Genomic DNA, 17,519 nt, shown 5'->3' with positions numbered 1-17,519 from the left:
ACGGTCCGGTGAGATTTTCTTTCTAACCTTGGACTATCTTGATATACTTTGTGTTTGTTGATGTAATAAAAATACATTTTTTTCACAATCAGTCATACATCATAAGACTCCTGAGGAAGGCGATGGTGCGCCAAAACACGGCAGCTGTGTTGAGTCGGTCTTCTCTTTTTTTCTTGCAATAAAGAAACTGTTTTTCATGATCACGTCTCCTATAGTGTTTGAGAAGAGCCAACTCTCCCTACTTTTTTGCTCTTGCATTCTTCTGACGTAGGGAACCAGTGCACCTCCACATTTGGGTAGTTTTCTTTTGGTCAAGTAACTCAACCCTCCATTGCCCCAGGTACCAATAAGTATATACTATGTAAACCGCTTTGAACATAGTTGCAAAAAGCAACAGAAAGGCGGAATTCCCCCTATCCCCCTCCTCCCCCAAAGTTCCCCTTCACCAATGTATTTCAATAAGGGATTATACCATTTCTCGTTTTTTTTTTTCCCTCTGGGCGAATCTCCCTCAAGACCTTTTTTAACATGTTAGCAGGCATCAACCACTGATTACAACTCATCTCTTACTCAGAAGTGGAGTTTATGATAACTCTTTGAACCTGGACCCCTGGAAATTTCTCCACTCCAGGAAACAGAAGGCCCTCAAGCCCAGTGAAGAAGGGATGCGAGGATGCATTTAGCACAACTTCCTAGCTTTACACGGTTCAGCCACACGGTCATAACAGAAGCTTTTTTTTATTTTAGTTCAATGCTTCACTGTGCGTTTCTCTTGCCCTGTCAAAGAAATGAAGCAGCTGAAAGTTAGGCAGAAAGCAAAACCGAACCCAGATTAGGTCATCTCTAAACAGTCTTTAACCCATCTGCTGGGTAGGAGCCATAGTCAAGCACAATAAAAAAAACAAAACAAAAAAAACTTCACAACGCACTGCAAATAATTTACTTTTCACTTGTAGACAGGAAGAACTGTGGGGTTTGCCACTTGTTGATTTCATTGGATAATCTGTCGTGTGCTCCCCCTCTCCCCTTCGCCAGCAAGGAGTTTCGCTTGCTAGTCGTCTTATTGAAAACTGGAGTTTCTCTTGGGTAGGTACCAGGAACAGGTTGGCATGGATGATGGCGTGTGAGGGAAGAGAACAGGGCCACTGCCGGAAGAGAGCTGGATCGGGAACAGAAAGCCAGGCTTGGTCAAACACAACAGTGCGGGGGTTTCAGCAAGTTGGCACAGTCCGAGTTGATTCACTGGCACTTCAAATTTGTTCAGTGCACGTTGCTGGCGTCAGGTCGGTTGGTGGCGAGGTATTTGGCTCTCATGCTGGAGGTGTACTGCGGGGAAACGAGACAGCAAATTAAAATCCTAAATCAGAAGGACCGGCGCTTACAGAGATACAGAGCATCGTCACTCCCCCCTCCCCCCCCCCCTGTGATAAACAGGCGGGTGGATGAGCTCCTCACACGTGCTCAGGGGACAAAGTCACTGACCTTCCAGAAGGACACAGAGATTTAAGCAGTTCAGATGGTTCCGTTCTGGAGACCATTTAATTGTTGTAAAGTCTGCATCGAGCTCAGAACAGTGAACAACACAAGGTTTAAAAAGAAAAGAGTGGCCCACATTGACTGGTACATTTCTGTCCAGTAAGTGAACCCGGGACACGGGAGAGGACTGGTCCTTAGGGTCTGGGGCACAGGTTTAAACCAAAGCATAGGGAAAAAAAAAACAAATGGCTGAAAATCTAACTGAAATAAACGATGGCAAATTCAGCTTTTTCTTGATGGCACATTATGGCTGCATTAAAAAAAAGGAAATGTTGAAGTTCTTTGTTGAAGAAAAGTGTGACAATCCCAGCGCGTCTAATGACGAGGCTCAATGTGAACTTTCTGTGAAATACATGAACGAGACACGGCATTTTCACTAGATTCTGGGGTTCACATAAAAGTGCTAAACTCTAAGCCAAACGGTAGTTTTCCAAATTTTTTTTTTTAAAGCTCAGATTTGTGCAGTCTGTGGTGACAGGATTAAGGCAGACCGAGGGAGAAGATACAGGACACAAACAAGGCTGCCATATATCTAAGGACCTTTATAAAAAGGCCTGGCCAGTCCGCCAGGTGTTTCAGAAATGCAATACAACAGAACATGATGCTTCACTAAACCCATTCAGGTTTAACAGCCCTGAACATCTTAGACCATCCGTACCAACCCAATAATACTTCAGTACAGCATTTAAAATATGTTGCTAACATCTCTCACGAAGATGAACGGCAACATATTACAAACTTGCATAGAGGAATGTAGTAGCTGTGTTAGTCCACTCTTAAGGTTATCAATAGAAATCAAACAAAATAAAACATGGAAAAGAAAATAAGATGATACCTTTTTTATTGGACATAACTTAATACATTTCTTGATTAGCTTTCGAAGGTTGCCCTTCTTCCTCAGATCGGAAATAAGCAAATGTGCTAGCTGACAGTGTATATAAGTGAATACACACCAGACCAAACCTCTAAAATACTACCGGTACATCGATGACATTTTTATGATTTGGACGGAGGGTGAAGAAACTCTGAAACAATTTTATTCTGCCTTCAATACATACCATCCTACAATCAGATTCAAAATTGACTACTCTTCAGAAAAAGTCAATTTTTTGGACACCACAGTCTCAATCAGTGATGGCTGTATACAAACATCTATATACAAGAAACCCACAGACAGATGCAGCTACCTCCACAACTCCAGCTTCCATCCTTCACATACAAAAAGATCCATCATTTACAGCCAAGCCACAAGATACCACCGTATCTGCTCTGACCCAGGGGACAGAGACAGACACCTTAAAAGCCTGACTGCATCCTTCAAACAGAAAGGCTACAACCCCAAAATAATCTCCAAGAATATTGCCTCCTCCCTCAAAACACCCAGGGAGAATCTGCTACAGTACAAGGAGAAAAAATCCACAGACAGAATCCCGCTTATAGTGACATACAATCCAGAGCTGGAAAAACTGAGGAAAATCATAAGAGATCTACAACCTATACTCCAGGAGGATGAATTACTGAAAGAGATATTCCCATCCCCACCAGTACTGGCCTTCCGACAGCCACCCAACTTAAAACACAAGCTAATCAGAAGTAAACTTCCATCACAGACTGAAAAGAAACAGAAGGGCACACGTCCCTGTAATTTATCCAGTTGCAAACTATGCCAAAATATTTCACAGGACCCCACAGTTATCCACTAAGGAAAGATATTCAACATAAAGGGATCTTTCACTTGCTCATCTTCCAATGTGGTATATATCATTCAGTGTAAAAAATGTAACGAAGGATGCTATATTGGAGAACAGGCCAGATGCTTAAGACAAGATTCAATTTACATAGACATCACATGAACAATACAGCCAGTAGGGCCCCCACCCCGGTGGGACAGCACTTCACAGAACCAGGACACTGTACCAGTGATTTCACAGTGAGAATACTGAAAGGTAACTTTAAAACCATACAAGAATGTAAGACCTTTGAAGTCAGAACGATTGAATATTTTAACACCCAACAGAAAGGACTTAACAAGGATCTGAGGTTCCTAACCCATTATAAACCATAAAGCTGTATGTCTCTGTTGATCACCCCACCCCTCACCTATCCACACCCATCCTGTTAGAATATCAATGATATGCTTTGATGTCTCCATGCATACCTCCGACCCACCCCCATCCTCCCACCCTGTCAGACTGTCATAGTAATGCTTGAATGTTTTCACTTATATACACTGTCAGCTAGCACATTTGCTTATTTCCGATCTGAGGAAGAAGGGCAACCTTCGAAAGCTAATCAAGAAATGTATTAAGTTATGTCCAATAAAAAGGTATCATCTTATTTTCTTTTCCATGTTTTATTTTGTTTGATTTCTATTGATAAACTTGCATAGAGAAATTCATCCCTCGGCACCAGGGATTTTTCCTGTCATCGCTTGCAATCGGAATAAAAGTGTAGCCTTGTAGCAATTAACTTTGCACTAGGAAGAAGACACAGTACTAGTAGCAAGCTGTAAGGTTCCATCTGTCCCTTTTCTCCTAGACATAAATTTAACACGGCATCCTTGTTACAAATCCACACTTTTCTGGTTTAAAAATAGCTCTTTCTGAATTTCTAAAATTAAAACATTTCTTGACTAAACGTGACTACCTGGTCAGTCAATTGTAAAAGGGAAACTCACATTCTTGAGACTTATCAAGTTTTATCTATGCAAAAAGGAGCCAAGAAAGGTTATAATGGAATCAGAAACTGTTCCTACAAATTCATTTAGAAAATATAAAAAAAAGAAACATTCTAGATACAGAAACACATTTCTAATGAGGAATTGGTTACATAACCAATGGAAATGTTCTGTTGGCACAGGAGTGTGTCTGAGGTACAGAGGCTCCTACTACCATTACTGGGGGGGAGGGGGGCAGGGGGGACCACCCTTTTAAATCCTGTTACCTGGAAGCACCACAGCAAAGACATACTCAGCTGTGGGGCTCATTTCCAGCCCACCTACCCTCTTGAGACTGACAGCCAGATGCACTTAACTCTACGGAAAGAGCCCTTCCCTTACCGATCCCTTACCGAATCGGTAAAAGACGGGCATGCATGAAGGAAATTGCATGCAAATGAGCTGCTCGCTGTTAGCTCATTTGCACGTGATTTCCTTCCTAAGGAGGGGAAGCCAGTCGGCCAGCTGAGTATGCACAGGGTAGCCAAGCGTTATGCTGGCTGCTCTGCGCATGCCAAAGACGGATTCATGCATGTCCTTCACTCAAAAAAATGGACGTCCCTGACGAGCACTTGGACGTTTTTTTCTTCAGATTTTATGATGGGCGTCCTTCTTTTGGACATGTTTTTCTTACGTGCCTGAAATGACCACGCCAGAGAGAATCGGAGATCGGGACGTGCGAGGACAATTTGGATGTCCCTTTCGATTACGCCCGTCCAGGTCTCTCTCAGCCAATCAAAGCACGTTTAGCTGTCACTGGTGTCAGCTAAATGCGCTGTGATTGGCTGAGAGAGACCTGGAGGGGCATAATCGAAAGGGACGTCCAGATAGTTTTGATTTGGACGTCCTCGCACGTCCCGATCTCTGATTCTCTCCGGCGGTGGTCATTTCGGGCACCTTAGAGGTAAGAAAAACACGTCCAAGAGAAAGACGCGCATCACAAAATCTGAAAAAAAAAGGCCAAATGCTCGTCAGGGACTTCTTTTTCTTCAAACCTGTTTTTTTTTTTTTGACTGAAGGACGTTCAAGTGTTAGGCACTTGAAAGGACATCCCTGATGAGCACTTAGACTTTTTTTTTCCTTCCGATTTTTGCGATGGGTGTCCTCCTCTGCACAGGTCCCACGCAGCCCCGAGAGATACAGACCTCCCATTAGGTTTTCCACGGTGCATGGGGTTGGAAATTAAAATCCTTGTAATACTAATTAGCTCATTATAATAACTTTTAGATCATTTGCATTCTGTTTTCGTTAGCTGCTAACATGACAGGAAAATGGCTTGGAGAACCCTTTTGTGCATGTCTTGCTTTACTACTTGCTCGCTAGACTGGCTAGAACTGGTTTAAAAACCACGTTGCTGGCTCGTTAAGTTTAGTGCATCTGGCCCTGAGAGGGATGAGAAGGAAGTAGGGATGAAAATCCCACATCCTACCATAATCTCCTATTCAGTGCTCCAAAATGCATTTGATTAAATATTCAAGGTCATACTGCCTTTTCTCTTTGACTTGAAACAATATCCGTTGTTAGAAAAGGAAGACAAAAATACTGAATTCAGACCTACAGGAAAAATGGGAAGAGAAATGGCAGGAAATCCATTCAATGGCTATTGTTCCTTTAACATGGAGGTCGATACAAAACACCTGTAAGCGGCTCCAGAAGCTTTATTTCAGAGCCTGGACTGTGAGGAAGTTTCTTGAAAGTGACTATCAAAAGACAACAGAGCGCAGCAGCTGTTTGGAAAACATGCTAGCCCCATGCAACATACATGCAGATACTTCGTTTCACTCCATGCAATGAAATGGATGGTGCAAAGCTCCACCAAACCTCTCTACTGCTTAATCAACCACAATGGCAGAGCAAACTAGAAGCAAAAAAGCTGCAACACCACAATGAGACAGGGTGATGATCACGGTGAGTGACTGGCAGAGGAAAGGGTGAAAGAAGGGTGAATGCATGGACAGCTCCACTAAGCAATGGCTCATGGGGAGACGTGAGGATGGGGTGGGACAGCTGAAATGTCTGCTTGGAAAGAGTGGTATTATGGCTGATCCAACCATTTTTAATTCGCTTCAGCCAGTAACCCAGAAACTGTGCGTTCCAGATTATCTAGCTGCAAAGAGTAATTGTCCTTAGCTTCCTTTCTCAGCGACGAAAACAGATTTGCAATGCAAACCACCCCCATAATTCCATGCAGCATGAAGTCTAAACCGTGCGGTGTAGAGTCTTCAACAGCTGTAAAATGTCATCGGACAACTCAGTAGACTTCTCCCATTGATATCATGTCTGAAGTCAGAAAGTGAAGTGTATACACATTTATTCAACTGGGTTGCAGCAGGCTGTATTTTAGAGGGCAGCTCTTCTAAATTCACCATTGCATCTTCCAAAGTCATTAATGTCAAGATCTCTGGGGCCACCTTTGAACTAGTCAGTATAAATTGGAGCAGCACTGAAGACTAGAAATTACCAGCTGCCAAATTTGGTGATGCTGAGGATTTGAAACAGAAGAGAGGGGAGAGAGTAGATGGTAAAAATAATTCTTTGTACTCGATAGTTCTGCATACAGGTTCTACTTCAGTCTTATTCTTCTTTGTAACTTGGGATAGCTGGTTTCACTTAATGAGCCACATTTTGAGTTTGACTTGGCAAGAGCTGTAGGCTGCTCAAACTGACAGCAAGTTTGCATAGCATTTTAATTAAGAGAATGCACACATCCTGAATATTGCTGGTGTACAAAAATCTCAACATATACATTGACACAGAAAACAATCACCAGGATCAGACATCTTCAAGTTTTAGAACAGCCACAGTAGACACATCGACTTTCATTTCAAAATAGGTTGCTCTGTTCTTCACTGTAGAACCAACTGTCTAGAAGACAACCAACAGGAATGCATCATTCATTGGTGTCCAGTGGGTGAAACATTTCTTCCCTACCCATTCAAGTACTCCAGTACTGCTTCTTCTGTAAGGATGGATGAGTAAATCTGTAGTGCTTTTACTAAATGTAAATGTATTTTCTATTCTACTCTGACTAGCCAGGACCAGCACTAGATGCTAGGCACCACCAACAGATTTACCCAAAGTCTACCAAACTTTACCGAATTTCCTGGCAGTAGTGGCGAGGAGAAATGTTAAGATATAAAAACGCCACAATTTTCATGGATGAAACCATTTGAAAGCCATTTCCACAATTTTGAGCATCATTAATCATGGTGACATCCTCAACTCTAAAACGTATCCCGTTTGACATCTTTCATACTGGAAGCGTAGTGACCCCACATTGAACAGTATTCAACGAAGGCCGTAAGCTGGACAAAGCTACTGTTATTGCTTGAATGGCGGTAAGTAAAATAGGATTGGAATCTTGTTAGGGAAAGGAGAGGTGTTAAAACTGTCCTCTCTCTAAGAACAGGACGCATACGGCATAAAAAAATGAATTCACTCAGGATAAATGGAAAAAGCTAATCTTTGACACTTGCTCCAGTAGGTTTACTGTACTGGTATCATTGGCTCCTTTGTATGCTGCAGATTGCATGTGGATTAACTGCACATATGAAATCCTTCGAAGATACACTTTGCCCAAGCGAAACATTCATGGTGTTGTGTGCCAACAGCAGGGTAGGGCAGTCCAGTTTGCTTCAAGCCTCAGTGGGAAGGGAATGGGTTGTTGGTGGGGAGAGGTAATGTGAGAAGTAAGGCACTGGCCGGGGTGGGGGTGGGGGAAGAGAGTGCAGGGATGGAGGGAGGAGGGGTTGTGCAAGGAGGAGGACCTTGGTTCTGTACCTGTTCCATGAGTGGGCGCTGTTACCAGAACGTCCTTGCATTGTCCGAGGGCTTAAACTGCCAGCTCATATGGCTGCTACTGTCCATGGCAGCCAAATACAGCTGTGATGATGTAGGAGAGAGAGACAAAAAGAGAAGTGGAGCCTCAACGTGCATGAAAAACACCAGTGCAAGCAAGTGAATGCACATCCCCGTGCCAATGAGAGGGAAAGAGTTCTGCCTTCCTGTGGAGATCATCCTGGGGCAAGAATGGAGGAGACATCTGGGGGGAGGGGGGGAGGAATGACTGAGGAAACAAAAAAAAAGACAAAACCACCCATGATGTGAGGAGACACTGTGAAAACTGAACAGAATGACACAGATAGTGGGTCTACCCAGGCACTCTCTACTTGGGTGGCCCCTCTCCTGTATTTATGTCATTTTATCTCTTCTCACTTCACCAGGCTCCTTTCAGCTGAATGCAGACATGTGACTATTCTCTGTGAACACGGTGTAAGTTTAATTTCTCTGTCACTACTTTGTAACCATAGCCCAGTTCCATATAGATAAGGTAAACTGTGTATTTAATATAGCATAAGGGCAGCAAGCAGGTGAACACATTACTCAATATATTTAAAAATACATGAAACCCTGAGCTGCATGAACGCACTCACTCCATCAGGGCCTCTAGGAAAGAAATCAAGGCGTTCCTGTATTTAGCTTGCTTATATCCTGGCCTGCCTTGAGTCTATTGTACTAACCTCCCCGGGAACCTGGAGCTGTCTACGGGCTTCATTTATACAATTTGCGGGTAATTTTTATAAAGGTCTTCTGTATCTAAAGGCTATTTTATATTCAAAAAAGGCTTAAAAAATTATTCCATTGTATCGTGCATATAAGTACACGTTGTGAGAGGACAGCGCATATTTACACATGTGCCACATAGGTGTTCCTGAGGGCATCGTTGAGATGTACCAACATATTTTGTATATTATGTGAACACATGCAGAATACATTTACCCCCGAACTCTATAAATGTCGTCCAAATTGCACGCACAACTAAATTAGTTACTGAACAATTAACACTCAATAATTGTCTGCTTACAGTCAATTACCGGCATTAATTGGCACTAATTTGGAGTTCAGCATGCAACTGCCCATGTGCAATTCTATCAAGAAACGTGGCTAAACCTTCTTGCATGTAACCCAAAGGGAGCATGGGCTGGGTCAGGGGCATTCCCGAAAGTTATGTTCAGTGTTACCTAATTTGGGGGTTGCTTGAATGTAAGAATTTACACCAGGCTTCACTTGGTGTACGTCCTCACACCCAAACGGAATCCACACTATGCACTATTTTATAAAGAACGCTCAGCCCAGAGTGCTCTTTATAAAATAGCATCAAGCGTGGATTTTTCAGCACCGAATCTGGCCCTTACTGTACATCTGCTCTGAGGCTGCTGTAAATGTCTGCGTCGGCCTTTACGCACTGCAGGTACTGGTTTTGGAAACCTAATTAATAAAAGGCACCTATGTCGTTTAACAAGATAAACTTAAAATAGGCACCTTTTTGAACTTCTCCCTTAAGCTTCCTTTATAAAATTACTCTCTCACCATCCTCCCATCCCTGCCCTTTTCTAGCTTTGTGTAACTTCCTGTTCATCGACTTTGCTGCGGACAAAGATGGTCAAAGTCTGCTGCACAGCCAAGTGCAGGAAATTCTTGCTCATGGCCATCCCACTTGGGGCATAAGGCAAGGAAAGTGGGTTGGGTTTGATGGCACTTTGGAAATAGGTGTAGTACCATAAAAACTACCACATATACTCAACTAGAAGTCAAGACATTTTGATTATAAAATCCCTTTAGAAACACCCGAGGCATCTTATCTATGAGGCTGACAAAATTTAGCACCTCCCAATTCCATCGGCAGCACAATCCTGGGCCAGCATCTCTATCCCCCCCTCCTTTCCACTTCTGGGGTCCAAAATTGTTCCCCCTCTCCTTCCCCTCCCCTTCCTCCCAGCCTGTGTCAATCAATCCCCACCGCCCTCACTATGTACCTCAGCAGTGCAGTGATCCTCCTAAGCTGGTTGCGGCCTCACTTGGAGCACTCTCTTTGATCTGTTCTGCCTCTGAAGAAACAGGAAGTTGAGTCAGAGGGGGCGGGACAGATCAGAGAGAGTATTCTGGGGCAGGGGCTGCAAACACCCTAGGAGGCCTGCTGCACTGCGAGAGAGGGAAAGATTTTGCACCTCAGAAGTGGGAGCAAGGGAGAGATGGGTGGTGGCCCAGGTGAGGGCTGGAGGGGAGCCTGAACTTATGCACGGCTACAGGATTTGTGACCATTTTTAGGTCTAAAACTGCCCTTGACTTATGCATGGGATTGACTTGTGGTTGATTATATACAGTAAGCTGCAGTCCCTTATAAAATTCAGTTCTCATCCCTTAACCTAGTGGGGGTTGTGACTCTTGGGAAGATGTCACCCACTGTACCCTTTCTGCTGCCAGTGGAAGTTACTATGACTGAGAAAGGGGAGTGTGCTGGCATTGAAAGAGAGAAAAAAACACAAGTTATTCACCTGTGGTGCTGTAGATGTACACAGGACTCCTACCGTTTTCTTTTAATAGCTGGAGGTGACAACCTAATGATTTGGGAGAGTACTCAGTGGAGATGGGCAGCCGGACATTTTTGTTTCATGTCACTTCCTGTGTTATTTACTTCATTTTATTTGGGTTTTCTTAGCCATTCTGTCCTCACAGGAGCAATGATGGTAAGCCCTCTTTGCAAACAGTGCATACTCTATGCAAAGAAGACAAACTCTTTTCCAAAAGTGCACATTATTATTGACAAACGACCCCCCCCCCCCCACACACACACACACAAAATGGCGTGTATTTTTCTGCTCATTTTCAAAATGCTGACGACATTTCCCATGTTGTTGCAAATAAAAGACCATCCCTAGAAATTGGAGGGGCTTGAGAGTGGCCATTTGACTATAACCAGCCACTGGTCGGAGTGCTGGAGTGGTTGATTGTCACAGTGGGAAGAAAGAACCTAAAAACAAACCTGATTAATGAGACAATTAAAAGGGGATAGGAGAGTGCTGACTCCTGGGGAAGCTCTCCTATGGATTCTATAAATGGCACACAAATCTATGCGTGTTATCCTCAGATGTTTGCACAACTAAACTGGCTGAGCCAATTAGCACCAATAATTGGCTGTTAATTATTGGCATTGACAACAATTTGGATTTGCACACGCATCTTGCTAAATGCTATTCTATAAAAATCCCCACGGAAATCTTTTAGCGCTCAACTCAAAAGGAAGCGTGGCCATGGGAGGGGCATGGGCGGGTCGGGGCGTTCACTAATCATGTGCGCAGTATTGATGAATACCAGGGATCTGGACCTAACTTATGACCCAGGATTTACATCGAGTTTCAGTTGGTATAAATCCTCATGTCCAAAGTTGGTCGCGGAATTTGACACCCACTATTCAATAAAGAACGCTCATCCCAGAGCACCCTTTACAGTACAGCGCTGGGTGCTGATTTTTTCAACAAACAACAAGGAGTGGGAACTGGATCAGGCTCTTCAAGAACAGACTCAGGACGCCGGAATGGAATTATGGATGTTTATTTAAGCTGACTCGACATGGAATCATGTTTTGGCACATACGTGCCTGCCTCAGGAGTCAGGATACACATATCTGATAATCACGTTTATTGTTGATGATGCTTCTTGCGAAAAGAGCATGAGCTGGTCTTTAGAAAGACCTTGGTAAAAGATACCGAGCTAACATTTTTCATGCTCTTTTCGCAAGAAACATCATCAACAATAAACGTGATTATCAGATATACGTATCAAGACTCCTGAGGCAGGCTCGCATTTGCCGAAACACGGTTCCATGTCGAGTCAGCTTACATAAACATCCATAATTCCATTCCAACGTCCTGAGTCTATTTTTGAAGAGCCTGATCCAGTTCCCACTCCTTGTTTGATTCTATCCACCCCATGGGACCCTTGCGTTCTTTCCACTTTTTGTGGGGTTTTTTTTCAACACCCATATTTGGGCACCATTTACTGAATTTAACCCTCTGTTGACTACATGACGAAGGGAGTGTTGAGACAGAACATATCTGTTACTACCTCTGCCTAAAGAGAGCAGTAGCATTTACTTTGGCTGAACATCCTGTACTGACACAAATATAAGAAAATCCTTTATTTGGATTTTGTTGTTTTTTGTATCAGTAATGTAAAGTTTACCTGTTAGCTATGAATTTATTGTTCTATTATATTTAACCATATGCAGTATTCAAACAGCTTCTTAAGTAGGATTAGAAATTCTCTGAAACTTCCTGGTAAGGAAGCGGTGCCAGCACATCCTTCACTCAAGATGAGTATGTTAGTAGTGTGAATAGCAAGGTTAATTGTATGTAGTAGGTTTTCTGTAGACAGAAGAACTGACACGGCACACAAGTAGGGTGACATCATCCGATGGCACCAGGATGTAAACTATTCTTCCATAGATCAGAACCTAGTGTGAAGTTCTGACTAAATGCAGGCCCTTCCCCCACACACGGCCTAATTCTATAAAAAGTGCTACAAATTGTGCACGCAATTTTAAAATGAGCTAATTAGCACCAAATGGCTTAACAAGCAAATATTGGCACTAATTAGAATTAAAATGTACGTGCCTAAAAAAGGGGGCGTGTAAATGGGATGGTCATGGGCAGATCAGGGGCATTCCTTTTGGTTACATGCACAATTATGGAATAAGGTGGGGGTCTTCATCTAATTTAGGCGTGAACATTCGCACCACGTTTCCATTGGTGTAAATGGCCAACGCCTAAATGTTGTCACAGTTCCCGGGTGTAAGCACGGTTTATAGAATAGCACTGAATATTTTTTTTCACTGCCCATTTTTTTTTACATCATATATAGAATTTAGTCCATAGTGGTTATATCAGTTCCTCAATTAATTCTAAAGCTATCGCAGGAAAGAAGCAACTGTTGGGGAAGTGGAAGGGATGGTGTGCCTTATCAATTCTGCTGTATGCAGAAAACATCCATTAGTCCCTCATCCTCTCTTATTTAGTCTCATGCTGTGAGATTCTACATGTACGCAGATGATATCTTGTTAGTATTTCATCAAAATGCTTTTACACCCAATTTATTCCCCCTTCAAAAATGTCTAGATGCTACTGACTCTTGGCTCTCTTCTCATGGATTAATTCTGAATCCCTCTAAGACAACTGTCCTCTGGGTCTCCGGTCACCTTTCTTTTCTTCCTGTCACTCCCTCTTTGAAGAGGCTCCCCAATAACCTTAGTTGACTATCTTGGCGTTACCCTTGACCCTCGGGTTCTCTTTTACTGCATACATTTCCTCAGTTGTCAGATCTTGTAATTGTATCTTGTCTGCTCCTTACGTCGTTATACCTCCTGTAACCTAACCCATTCTGTCCCTCTACCTCAATTATGTATTTCTCCTATCCGGAACTGGTAATCACCATTTGCGGAACTATGTAAGCCACATTGAGCCTGCAAAAAGGTGGGAAAATGTGGGATACAATAAATAAATAAAATTATTTAGATGACTCTTCCTGTGCTATACCCTGTTCTACGTTTTGATAACATCTTATCTTGATTACTATAATATCATTTTCTCTGGACTTCCTTTATTTTCGCTGAAAAAATTACAAACAGTACAAAATACTGCTATTAGACTTTTGGCTCGTGCTCATCGCTTTGACTAAGTTTCCCTTCTTTTGGAATAACTTTGGCTCCCTATTCAGTTATGTATTCATCACAAAACTATGGCCCATAAGTTTCTCTACTTGGTCACCCCAGCTTATCTTTTTTCTGTTATTACACCCTATGCCCCTTCCTGGATGCTTTGTTCTGCTGCTGCTGCTGCTGGATAAGTTCCTGGAGGAAAAGTCTATAGTCTGCTATTGAGACAGACAAGGGGAAGCCACTGCTTGCCCTGGGATTGGTAGCATGGAATGTTGCTATTATTTGGGTTTCTGCCAGGTACTTGCTACCTGGATTGGCCACTGTTGGAAACAGGATACTGGGCTAGATGGACCATTGGTCTGACCCAGTATGGCTGTTCTTATGCTTTGCCACTTCCAATGAGAGGAGACAGTGGACTGGGAACAATATTTGTGCCCTGTGTGGTCACACCACTGAGTAGTCATTGGATGATTATGAAGACGACACATGCATCCAGCATAGATGCCCACTCACCACTCAGAAGGAATCACTTGAACCGAGTTCACCATATACAGGGCGGGCTAAGTATTAAATTCTAAGCTCTGGGACAGCAGTTCCATCCCGGCACTCTGAGGGTGGCATCACCCCACTTGTGTGCCTGATTCAGTCCTGCTTGTTGACAGAAAAATTGCTGATTTGCTAATATGCATCTGACAGGCCTTCCTGCACCCTGATCTCCATTAATACCTACCCACCCCAAGCCCAACCCTTCCTTCTTCAGCTCTCTCTCTCTCTACATATATATCCTGTCTGTCCCTCCTTCTGACGGTGGTACCCCATGACTTTGGATAAGTCATTTAACCCTCCGTTGTCTTGGGTACAATCAGATTCTAAACCTTTCAGGGACAGCACAATATCTACTATACCTGAATGTAACTCAGCTTGAGCTATTACTCAAAAGACATGAGCTAAATCCTAATAAATATTCCAATCTGCACGTCCCCAAGTTCACCATCTCCACCCACACCTTGGAGAACTATTGCATCTAATTTTCTGCTTCTGGTTTCTACAGTCGGCCTTTTCTCTCCCAGTATCCTGCACTTGACACTCTAAATATTCTCAAGCTGCCTCAAACCCATTTCTGGGATTGTAACTGAACTGCTGGGTACCTCTGCACAGGCTGAATTGCTGGATGGAGCAGCCTGTTCCTGTGCATGGCAGACAGAAAAATGCCCGGAAGATTCTTCAGAGCAGGTCAGTGTACCGTTAACAGGAAAGTGTAGAGACCTCCAATACTGGATTATACTGCTTTACAGACATGTCCCAGGGCAAGTGGACAGTTAAAGAGACAGTGGACATTTTTTTTAGTTCTCTCTGTTTTCAATATTCTGTTGAAACCAGGGCTTTTTTTTTTGAGGGGGTACTTGGGGTACTGAGTACCGGCACCTTTTCCATTGTCTGCTAACATTGACCCATGGTCTCCAAGTTTTAATGAAAGAGCTCAGGCTCTACACACCAATTCTGCCTTGTCATTGATTCTGTGACTGGTTGTAGAGGGCCTGGCTATTGTGGGGTGGATCCCTCAGTGATCACCCCACCCCTGAAGGGTGATCTGGCATTTGAGTACCGACACCTTTTTTGCTAGAAAAAAACGCACTGGTTGAAACTAAACCCTCAAAACAGAACTTACTGAGGGAGGTGGGGATTCCCGGCCAATCAGAGGGGTGTTTTCACACCGAGGGTTCTGGAAGTTTGCATTCTGACTCCTGGAATGGGAAAAACACATCTGTTCAGTGCGCACACTGCGCTACCATTTACCTCGATACACAGCTAAAGACAAAGAGTACTAACACCCCACCATCAAGGTACAATCTCCCTGTGTATATAGCCTCATCTCCCACATACCCTGTGCCCTCTCAGAAAAGGCCACTAATAATACAGGTACAGCTGGGAAAGCATTTGAAGTGTATGATCTCAGGACTTAAGACAAGACTCGGGTAATCCAGGTGGCTAAGGAAGAACCGGATTATTTGCCAAGCTATTGTGTATGCAAGCTACACCTTATCAAAAAACCCCAAGATGAGCTGTTTACCCTTGCCATGCCGCTGCCTGAATCTCAGTTATTGCGGTCAGCCCTACACGTAGGTTTCTGACACACCCTAATTAGCCTGCCCTCTGCTCTGAGGACAGACACAGAGATCCCTTGGGTGCCAGGGACAACATATTTCAGTACAGATGCTTTATGGAATAATGGTTATCTGAATCGCAGTATCAGAATTCTTGATGTGTATTAATCGAGGTTAAGAAGAAAATTAAAGAAACCAAAGTGTAGCTTTTAGAGAGACCCCATATTTTCTCCTGTACAGTGGAGGCCCAGGAGCTCCATCAAGGACTGACCAGCTGTGCTCTGTGAATCTAAGAGGTGTTACTCTGTGACAGGCGCATTGCTGACTGTGCACTGCTGCTACTGTTGGATGCTGGTCTAAGAGGTGTTAGGGGTTACTCACATGTACTCTGTGACAGGTGCATTGCTGTGCACTGCTTCTGCTGTTGGATGCTGGTCTAAGAGGCGTTAGGGGTTACTCACATGTACTCTGTGACAGGCGCATTGCTGTGCACTGCTTCTGCTGTTGGATGCTGGTCTAAGAGGCGTTAGGGGTTACTCACATGTACTCTGTGACAGGCGCATTGCTGACTGTGTGTGCCGCTGCTGGGATACTGGTCTCACTACCATAGCTGCTCCCGCAGCTGTACAGGCTGGGCATGTGAACCCGGTACAGGTTATCATGGGTCTGCCTGTTCACCTGAGCAGTAGATTCCTCTTCGCCATCCTCGTCCGAGCTCCTGTAGTGGAAACAACTATCTTAAGAAAAGTGCAATGGATCATCCCCACGCTCTTCCCATCAACCCCCGTCCAAGTTCCAGCTCCACCTTTAGAACAGTTATGGAGAAGGAAATTTTTAAGCAAGCTATTTACTCAGCTAAGAGCTGTCTGAAAATTTCCCAGGGTTCCACAACAAGTGCACTTTTATTCCCACTGGAATGAGGTATTCCCAGAGGTACATGTGGGTCAGGGAAGGGAAAAACCGTGCGTTGACTGCATTCCCAACTCTGGGTGCATTATCTTGCATGGAAAACAGTGGACCTATATTCAAAACAATGTAACCGGTTCGGAGAAGCTCCTGCCTCATTAAATTGCACCGAGCAGGTCAGAAAGAGATATTTAGTGGCACTTAACCAGACAGTTCTGCTGAGTATTCCCCTCTAACCACGACGACACTGTCCAGGCAGTGCCGGGGTAGTCCCAGAGGTTATGCAGGCACCGGCAATAATCAGCTTTGGTGCCCGCATAGATAAAATGGCACGTGGGACCACTTAAATAGCAACCTATCTTTGCCTAGTTAGCTATGTGACTACAGAACTGAACTTTGACTGTATTTATATAATTTCCAGGTACTGCCTTTGACCCGGGTATGGCCCATTACTAAACATGCAGGTATAACTTCCGGGTACTTCCCCTGACTCGGATATGACCCAGCACTGAACATGCAGGTATAACTTCCGGGTACTTCCCCTGACCCGGATATGACCCAGCACTGAACATGCAGGTATACCTTCCGGGTAAACTGCCTTTGACCAGGATATGGCCCGGTACTAAATATCCACGTATAACTTCCGGGTACTGCCTTTGACTCGGATATGACCAGGCACTGAACATGAAGGGATAACTTCTGGGTACTGCCTTTGACCCGGATATGGCCTGCTACTAAATATCCACGTATAACTTCCGGGTAC

At 43.8% G+C, this 17,519-nt stretch overlaps 1 protein-coding gene across 1 annotated transcript in view; it reads right to left on the bottom strand.

The window, feature by feature from the left end:
• Positions 1 to 494: 494 nt before the first annotated feature.
• TTYH3 (tweety family member 3) overlaps positions 495 to 17,519 on the bottom strand; it is a 200,430-nt gene continuing 183,405 nt past the window's right edge. The window contains exons 12-14 of the mRNA XM_030212872.1: positions 16,392 to 16,568; positions 15,415 to 15,490; positions 495 to 1,326 (exon numbers count right to left, since the gene is read on the bottom strand). Of these exons, the coding sequence (XP_030068732.1) occupies positions 1,261 to 1,326; positions 15,415 to 15,490; positions 16,392 to 16,568 (319 nt within the window). The 3' untranslated portion in view covers positions 495 to 1,260. The remainder of the gene's footprint in view (positions 1,327 to 15,414; positions 15,491 to 16,391; positions 16,569 to 17,519) is intronic.

The sequence above is a fragment of the Microcaecilia unicolor genome, chromosome 8 (assembly GCF_901765095.1).
Source record: "Microcaecilia unicolor chromosome 8, aMicUni1.1, whole genome shotgun sequence".
In the NCBI taxonomy this organism is placed as follows: domain Eukaryota; kingdom Metazoa; phylum Chordata; class Amphibia; order Gymnophiona; family Siphonopidae; genus Microcaecilia; species Microcaecilia unicolor.
This window is presented reverse-complemented; position numbering and strand designations above follow the sequence as displayed.